The 9,943-nt window shown below is 36.1% G+C and overlaps 1 protein-coding gene across 4 annotated transcripts in view; it reads right to left on the bottom strand.

Moving 5' to 3' along the window:
- Positions 1-1,189: 1,189 nt before the first annotated feature.
- RpL9 (ribosomal protein L9) overlaps positions 1,190-9,943 on the bottom strand; it is a 375,798-nt gene continuing 367,044 nt past the window's right edge. For all 4 annotated transcript variants that reach the window (XM_081759117.1, XM_081759113.1, XM_081759114.1 and 1 more), the window contains exons 4-5: positions 6,243-6,456; positions 1,190-1,336 (exon numbers count right to left, since the gene is read on the bottom strand). In XM_081759117.1, the coding sequence (XP_081615243.1) occupies positions 1,233-1,336; positions 6,243-6,456 (318 nt within the window). In that variant the 3' untranslated portion in view covers positions 1,190-1,232. The remainder of the gene's footprint in view (positions 1,337-6,242; positions 6,457-9,943) is intronic.

Raw genomic sequence — 9,943 nt, 5'->3', positions numbered from 1 at the left:
TTAAGTCAAGAGTAATAACTGACATCTGCAGAGAACTGTACATTGACCATGTACTTTTAAAATAATTTCCTTGGTGCTGAAAGCACAAAATAATAATATTACGAGGTTTACATAGCAGATTAAATAAATGGATGAAAACCACAAAGATATAGTGTATAAAATCTATTATCATCTCTGACAAAATTATTTTGCTTCTCTCTCTTCGCCACACGAACTTTCTTGTATGTTATTATTAGAGACCGGATGTTAGGCAAAATGCCTATTCTTTATTATTAAAGATATGATCAAAAATAACGTTTTAAAGTTTATATGGGGGTTTATACTTTCTATTTAAGCCAATTTTATTTTGCCTATTTTGACCTTTAGTGCCTAAATAATTGCTTTAGTGCCTAATATTGCCTATTCTATGCATTTTCTTCAAAATAAGCCTTCATTGGGAAAATATATAATTTATATAACATAAATAATACAGACATATTAAGTGTTTGTAAACAAGCACGTGGTACGTTACGATATATACATGGTGAACTTCAAAGATGTGCACATACTTCGGGAGGTGATTCGTGACATGAAAAGAAGACAAAGTCCTCTTGGATGTCACGAATCACCTCCCGAAGTAGGTGAACACCTTTATGTCTCATTCCAATTGTCAGGATTCGATTTTGGATTCCAAGTTGGCCCTCCTGTCACTCGTACACGACGCAGAATTCGACAACATGCAACAGGACTTTTTGTCTTCTTTTGATGTCATGAATCAGCTTCCAAAGTATGTGCACATCTTTCAGGTTCACCCAGTATGTATTAAATGCATAACAAGCTTCGTTTTTATATATACAATAAAAGAAGATATTAACAAACAAGTATGTTTCTATATTCTTTGAACAATATCTATGACTTGAATCTATTTTTTAATGGTATTGAGTATTTATCTTCGTTATTTCAAGTTACATTTTAGTGCCTATTTTACTGCCTATTTTTTAAATTTTTAGTGCCTATTTGCCTGCCTATTTTCCAGGTTTTTAGTGCCTAAACATCCGGTCTCTAGTTATTATTTACGAACTTCAACTTCCACAATATTACTTATACCTTTATAGTTTTCACCCATTGAAATATTGGCCACGTTCCTTCACTAGAATTCGAACAATATTATGGGATACAGATTGAGATATAGACAAATTAAAAGACACTGTCTGGAAATTATATACATTTATTCATCAATTATTTCTCACAAACTACTCTTCCTGAACAACCGTAGTCTTCTCCGACACGTACAAACCGTCAAGGAATTTTCTTATATCCTTGTTCTTCACAGTCGTCGATTGTTGAATAAGGGCGGCTGAAAATAATAGATAAAACATAACTACTACCACAGAATTTAAACTAAATATACAACTTGTTACCAGTGTGTGTCGCAGTTTTATTTTGCTGTACTATTTCGCAAACTTCACTTTGCTTATACTTTATTCAGGACAATGATAGAATATCACAAAACACGTGTGGATGCACATGGAAATACTGGTTTCAGAAACTAAAGCAATTACCATGCATTCATAGTCAAATGTTCTGTGTACAGTTTACACATTCTCAGATCACACGGTACTAATCTACTTAATTTAGACAAAGTGCTAAAAACAATTCTTCTTCCCGCGTAATAATAATAAAGAAAACATGAATATGTAGCAGTTCTAAAAGTAATTAACAAAAATTGGTCTGTTGAATGAAAGCAAAAGTGAGATTTGTGAAATATTGCAACGAAATACAACGACGCATCCCATAGTAAGACTGTCTTAATTCAAAATAGGTTTTAAATTATCAATTTATAATGAGTAATAATTGTAATTTGTATGTATTGCCACGTTAGAAGAATTTGTAGCTGTCAAAAAAATTCTTGAAACCCTACCATATTTCACCATGTACATAGTCTTGAAAGTGTCATAAAACTTTTTTTCCATCTTGCAAGGAGTTGAACAGTGTGCAACATTCTGGGACGTCTTGCTTGCTACCTGCTGTCGCCCTCCCGGTACCAGTTTCGCCGCTTCCGAAACAGCGGATTCTTTTGGACAGGGAGGAGAAGTGCGCCAAAATGCACGCTTTTAATGAGGAGGTTCGCTGTTTGTCCACTAGAGTGCAGTGCTGCATGTGTGGAGACACCTTTCTTGCTTTCAAGAAGTTGTAACATGTAAAGAGTAAATAGAAAGATCGGGTTGAAAGGTTTTTTTATAACAGCTACAAATTCTTGTAAAATGGAAACGAGCCATAAGAAAGATTTTTTTCTGCAATAATTAATACTGAAATAATATTACAATTAAAAAAAAGAAAGTTTCTTTGCTTTGTTCGTGGAGGAGGGGGTTGTGATATGCCCTTTCATATAAATTACAACACCGTTAAAATGCGTATGTTAATGCACTAAAAAAACTTCAATGGTATAAGTACGTTTGACCATCAATGACAGAGTACTAGACTGATTTTAATGAAATCTTCACCAATTATTCAGTGCAATCTCTGAATGGTTATAAACTACCTATATTATTACCCTTTGACTACAGAACTATTGATCAGCGTACAAAGTACACAAAGGTGTACGAAAAATGTATTATTTCATGCGTAATGGGAGCTTCTTACTTTCCGAGTAACAATGTCTTCATTCGTTTGAATGAATTTTATATAAGGGCAAGGGGAAGGAACTTCTTTCCTGAACTGCTCGGCATAAAATCCATGAAATTTGGCATATGGGGGCTTTCTGACTATCATCTTCATTCGCATGAGTTTAGGAAATTTCACTCCGCAGGAATGAGGAAGAGTGAATTAAATAATTATTAATTATTTGGATTTCTTTGAATTGTGGGTAACATATGAGACTAACCCACACTATTTTATATAGAGAGTAGCTCTTACGGAACATTATAGACTACAGGTTCATGTAACTTTGACAATTCTTATATGACTGGTAATACAGGTGCATCGATATGAAGATTCTATGGTAACGAGTCTTCAATAAACGCTGGAAGTCTAGATCGACACATATATAGACACATTTGGTTTGATTCCTTTCAATACAACTTTCCACATTCCTTTTTCAATGCATTCAGCAAAGCTAGAAGACAATGAGGTTTATGAGCTGGACATATCTGGAATCATGAAAATATCGTAACTGTGCCCGCAAACAAGTTGCTTCACCTGTAACAATAAACTACAAACACACGGAGGAAGAAGCTATGGACAGCTCTCTCTCCGCTACTAGTGAACATAGTAATGAGCCAGCATGAAAATCAGATTTTAAAGCTAGAACAGTTCAATGTACAAAATACTACAGATTTGTAGATGATTCATATTTCAGTTCTAAAAAGTAAGATTAAGTGAAGCTTCTCTCTAAGAAAAATTCATCTTAAAATTAAGTTAATATCAGATAAGAACTGAATAAAATTAATTTCTTAATATACGACAATCACGACAGACTTGATATAATATATTGAGCATTAATATTTACAAAAAATTAAACGCAAGTACCTTATATATAAGATGCTCATTACTACAGAAGATAAAATCTAATGTATAGATGTATTTCTTTTAATTCTCTACTAATTCAAAAAACAAAATATAAAAACTTGTCGCTCAAAATGACTACAATAAATATGTTAAAGGGAAACAGCAGGCATTGACAGGGCCGGCTCGTCCATACAGACAACCTAGGCGGCTGCTTAGGGCGGAATGGCAGGTTTTTTTTTTTTTTCTTAACGTGCGGATTATCAACATTAGCCAAAATGTACGTGCGTCAGTGCCCTACACATTTAGGAAGAGGGAATCAACGAGAAGTGGGATCATCCAAGATAGATTATTGCTCACTCATGTGGAGCGGTAGTACGTATATATTGGCCATAGTAAGTTTCCGTGTTCCCCCTATTAATTCTATGACTAAACAAGATATCTTGCATTATCTGAATATCCAGACTCCGGATGCTCGCAGAAATGTCACTGATCTAAAGTTTTTTCATAAGGTAGTCAATGGAAACTTAAGGTCTGAAGCCTTACGTCAAGAATTATCCCTTCATATTCCTACCCATGTAGCACCAAATACCTACCTCTTCCATCTTTCCTGTCGGTTATTCAAAGGTCCTTCTTTTACAGAGCACCAAATTTATATAATCAGATAACTGACGTGGGTATTTTTTAAGCCACCCCACTTTTGATAGAATAGCTACACAAATTCAAAATAACTGAAAATGAACTAAGAAACTTTGTCTTTATAATCTTTTGCTTTATCGACATGGTTTACATTACAATAAAACTTCAATTTTCTGTTGCCCTGTGGTTATTAGTAAAATTTTATTCCAAATGCCACAGCAATTTTTTTTAAAAAATTGGCTTATAGATTACTTATTAATACCATAGAGAGAGGCATTGGGAATGTTTTGTTTTATTTAAAGCTTAAACAAATGGTAACAATGTAATGATGTGGTGAAAACGTCAGGGGTGACAAGGGTTCACTTTGGTTCGGATCTGGGGAAGGAAATGATTATGGGGGTGTAGACATGTTTTTCGCCTAGGGTATAAAATATCCTAGAGCCGCCCCTGGGCATTATCCATGCATATATCAAGTTGAAGTATTAAACCTTTTGTGCAGAAAAAATGCGTTGGTGTCCCATATCTCAAGGTAGGTGAGTCGCAACGGGTCAGTTCTAATATCATTTGACAACTGACAGTTGAAAGCTAGTAGATGTTCAAAATGGATTAAAATACAATCAGACATGCGGTAACAACATGAGTAAACTTCGAGTGAACGAGCGAGATGATGGTACGATATAAAAGACCGAAATTTTTATACACAGAATTAATACTACATTCCCTAACAGAATTTCTTTCATCTGGGACTACTGTGCTGTATCGCCTATGGTATCAGAATAACTACTGGGTCGTGTACTTCGTGAGAATCGCCAAGTTTAATAGAGTTCACAAAAACAAACAGATGACTAGCAACGAACCGAACTAAGACTCTCATAGTCTCACTGCAGTCTGGGATGTTTTGGCTGGGTATGTTTAGGTGCTCTCTTAATTGTAGAATCTACTGTGTACGTGGAAATGTTATTCGAGTTTTTGATAAATTACTATTTAGGAAGTGCCAATCCCACAGATGACTATCATTCCATGCATCAGCGGCGAGATAATTGGGGGAACCTTCCAGTAGGAACGACAATGAGTGTAGACGAGGAGCACTTACATGACAGTAGCGTGTGGGTGAAATAGGTACCGATAAGGAATACGTCAAACACTGTTTACTTTTTGATTTGTTTAGCGTTCCTTTCAGCACAAGGAGGCTATATGAGACTTAGACCTACAGCTTAACGTGGGATCTGAATCACATAAGCCCCAACCGAGAATCGAACCCGGGTCTCCTACGACGTTAAAGGCGTGTACATTAACCATACAGCCACGAAGGAGCTCTACGTTTACTTTTTCAGTTCGGTAAAGGCAGTAGTGCGGCTGCAGTCTGCCACAACATTCAGTAAGTGTATACGCAAATAGAGTTGATAATACCTCAAGGAGACGGTTCTTATACATCGTCACAGGCAATGAAAAGTAGATTATATATCAGAATGAAGTGTCCACAACTGTTTCCGTTTCTTGCTGCCTTCGACATCCAAACTAGAACTTCATCCCATTGTGTTAAGTTTGGCAGAACCACTGGCAGAATCTTGTATCCTAATCAAATCATTAATGCCATCTTATGTGAACAGTTGGGACAGACTATGAACAGCATTGCAATATAAGTGCCGCGTCACATAATGATGTCATCCACATCAAACATTACCAATTTGGCTAGGACGTTTTACCCCACCCGTCCATTTCTCCTGACTTGGCCCCTACAGACTATCACCTGTTTCACATGTTGCAGAATTCATTCGATTAGGAAATCATTGATTATGCGAAGATTGTGAAAACCGCCATACAATTTTTCGACCCACAAAACTTAGGAACTCATCTCCCGGTGTGGAATTTATCTCCTATTGTGATTGCGATTGTGCAGCCTTAGGTTATTTACAGTTTGTGCTGTATTATTTTAAAAAAATGAAATCGAAGTTGGTAATTGAATAAAGAAATCATGCAATGTAGAAAATTCAATTACAATTTTCTGCAACAAATTATAAAAATGAAATTCCAATACTAATTTCCCGAGAGGATTAATCCTCTTAGCGTGTAACGAACTAATTACTATAACAAGACACATATATTTATGTAATACTAACCTGATCGCGACACATCCTCAATGCTGTTACCCTCTATAATAAGTTCGTCCTTCTGTTTGGCTGAATTCGTCACTGTGACACCCGGTGCCATCTTCACTCGACGAATGTACTTCTCGCCCAGGAAGTTCCTTACTTCTACAACTGTGTTGTTATCTGTAGTTGCACAGTTGATAGGGAAGTGAGCATATACTGCTCGCATTTTGTATTGGAATCCCTACATTAACAAAAACGAATCTTTAAAACACAATTCATCATACTTACATAACTACAATTATCAGCAAGTCTTATCTCGTAAAACACCAGAACAAAACAAATTTAAATTATTGATCTTAGATTTCGAATTTTTAAGCAACACCACCAAAAACGGCGGACAAGATATCCAGATTATTTCAATGTACAGAAGTTATTCTACAGCCAAGTTATAAAGTAGTGGAATACAGTAAGTTTCCTGCTAGTGTGTCAACATGTATACAGTTACCACATAAACAAACCATTACTAGAATTACGGAGTACTTGAAGGACGTAAACAATAAGCAATCACAGGGAATCACCAAACAAAGTACACAGGAGTCATAAGTCTTGCAATGTTTCTTATACCCAAATAGCAAGCGCGTGTATACGCTGTGATCGACTGTAAGTACAAGACCGAACGGGCCCGTGTAGCAAGCGGGCTATTAAACACGGAAGCTGCCATTCCATCAGTATCTCCAGTCAACGTTTAGTGGCAGTGAATCACAGCACAGCAACACGCTGGTTCCAGAAATTTCGTGCAGGTTGAAAAAATGTCGAATATCAGCCAAGGCCCGGTGCCCCAGGGTCACACATTCTAAGGTTGTACAACACACCATTCAGGAAAATTCACTCATTACCATAGAACGATTGTGAAATCAACTCTGCGTGTTCCAGTCCACTATAACACGTCACCTTTACGAACTCGGGAAAACCAGCAGAACTACCGCATTGCGCCACATGAGTTGGCCCCAGCTTAGGCCCAGTGGAGAGTGAATATGCACTGCACAATTAGCGTAATGTGAATTTACTAAAACGTACTGTCATATGCGATGGAAAGTGGTGTTTTTCCGAAATCTGAACGTGCAAGAACGGTGGTTAACCAAAGGCAAACTTCGAGATCCAAACAAGAATATTTCGAATATAAAGTCATGCTTTGTGTGTGTGCTGGAACTACGAGGGGTAATTCACTCAGTTCGTTCTTAACGGTCGTACTATAAATGCTTGACGAACAACTGTAGTGGATGAACGCTGTACTACGCGCGATGTAGCGTACATCTTCAGCATGCGCTTACTCATTCGAATCCACGGGTTTGGGGTTTTTTCGGGTTGGACCCACCTGAAAAAACCCACTTTAAAACCCATCTGGGTTTTTGACCTTTTTGCTAGTATATTATGGGTATAACTAAGGGGATCACATTGAAATTGATTTTTATCAGATCTTGGACTTTCCTTGGGTGAATTTAGTGATGAGCAAATGCAAGACCAAGACCGGGGTGGTCTTGGTCTTAGTCTTGAACACCCAGTCTTGGTCTTGGTCTTGCTTGCAAGAGTCTTGCAAGTCTTGCTTTTAACAAATCTTATGCTTCTCAAAGGCAAATTATACTCTGGATATAAGAGGTAATAAATTCTATAATGTGCCAACAGTAACGGAAATACAACGTTTGTTTCTAAATATAATATAGTTTACCTTCTAGTAAGTATGATAACAGTGTACAACATAGGCGACGACCTTTACTTTTTTTCAATGGATGCCCACGCTTCATTACTTATAAGACAAATCACAATGTTTCGAATCTTTTTATATTTTTTAACAGATGAAACACTCCACTGGTTCCCAAACTGGGGAGGCTACCCCTGAGACGCATAAAAGAGAATCAAGACGGAACAGATTAGTGAAATACCATGAATTGCAAAATTATTTTTACACTCTAAAGAGTCAGATATTTTCTTTTCAACCACGATTAGCTAATCTTTGTATTGAACAAATTTCTAATTGTTTTATTGATTCTAATATGTACTCTATGAGGCAGACATATGGACATTACGCAAAAGTGAGAAAAATGGAGGCTTTTGAAACATGTACATGAAGAAAAAAGGAGAGAATTAACTGGGTTGAAGGGAAAACGAATGAGAAGGTATTAGAAATAGTAAAAGTAGGAGAGAGAAAAGAAGGATTTTAGTTGTAATTAAGAGGTGGAAAAGGAACTGGTTGGGACATTTGCTGAGGAGGAACTGTATTATGGGAGACGTGCTAGAATGTATGGTGGAAGGAAAGAGAGGGAGAGGTGAAGGAGACTTATTTGGAGGAAGATAGTAAAACAGAAAATTGCTACCGTCAAGACGAAGAGACTAGTTAATGCCACCATACATCGCAGCTTTTCAGTTCCAGCAAGTAACCTGCCAATAATGGCAGAATAGCTATGATGATGATCAGGGCCCGGATCTTGTTGACCTATAATTTTCTAAAAAGTGACCTATAAAAAGACACTAAAATTCCTGTAAAATGACCCTAAAATTCACAAAAATTGACCTTAAAATTTGCGTTTTTTTAAAACGTTTATTTCGTTAAACATTGACTATTTTAAAATATCTATTATATTTTAATTAACGTTTCTCACTCATATTCACAAAGTTTTGTTTCAGTTAGTTGCAGTCTATTGATCATTTATGTCCACTGTTCAGTCCATTGTACGGCATTGTACATTCTGAATGCGTCAATTCACTCCCGAGTTGAAACTAGGAAGCACTCTTAAACAATAAAAGCTTGCAAGTGTAGACTATTTGAGAATAATAGATAAAAACTCTGTTCAAAATCATTGTACTCCTTCTAATCCATTTTTAGTTATTCACGTGATCACATCCTTTGTGGTCAACAACCCAAAATTATCTGTTTGGCCACCTACCAACCCCCACCTTTCGTCATCCCCCTACAGCTTTGTTTTCATTAGCTTGTTAAGAATGCAGTTTTTCCACCCCAATAATCAGGAAGCATAAAAAGAGATGATTTAACTTCATCTTTTTCACATCTGTAAATAGTGTTCAGTTTAAGATTTACTTATGTAGAAGAAAAAGAAGAAAAAGGCCATAAGTGACCTAAAAGTGACCTTAAAATAGTGAAAAAAGACCTGAAACTTCAAAACGGCAAAAAGTGACCAAAAGTTGACCCTAAAAAAATATAATTTTAGAACTTAAAGTTGATGGATAACGTTTTTATTTGAACTTGGCTTGTCCTATGCGTAACAGGAAAAAAGTTGACATGTCAACAAAATCCGGGCCCTGATGATGATATTTTTTAGAAATATTGGCAAAAAAAGAGAGAGAGAGAAAATTAAAATAATAATGATTATTAATCAAACGTCTTAATATTTTAGAATAATTTGAGTGAGACCTGAAAACGACCCAACTTTCTTGTCTTTTGTGTAAACTCAATTTATATCAATACTTTTGACCTATATTAGAAATACAAAATAACGGCATCAAACTCCAAGTTATTTGAAGTAGTTGTACAAAATCACTCTCACTTGTGAATATGGGTTATTTATTGTTGTATAATGTTATATCGCTCAATCCTCGATGTGCCGTATACCTAAGGAGACTAAACGTTATACTGATAAACCATTATTCAACGTATAAGCAATCCGACCATGAAATCAAACTTGTGGTCACATGCGCTAAGTTTTTGTCAATGT

Source organism: Thermobia domestica, chromosome 5, assembly GCF_964235325.1.
Source record: "Thermobia domestica chromosome 5, izTheDome1.hap1.1, whole genome shotgun sequence".
Classification (NCBI taxonomy): Eukaryota; Metazoa; Arthropoda; class Insecta; order Zygentoma; family Lepismatidae; genus Thermobia; species Thermobia domestica.
Note: the sequence above shows the minus strand (reverse complement) of the source record. Positions and strands in the feature narration are given on the sequence as shown.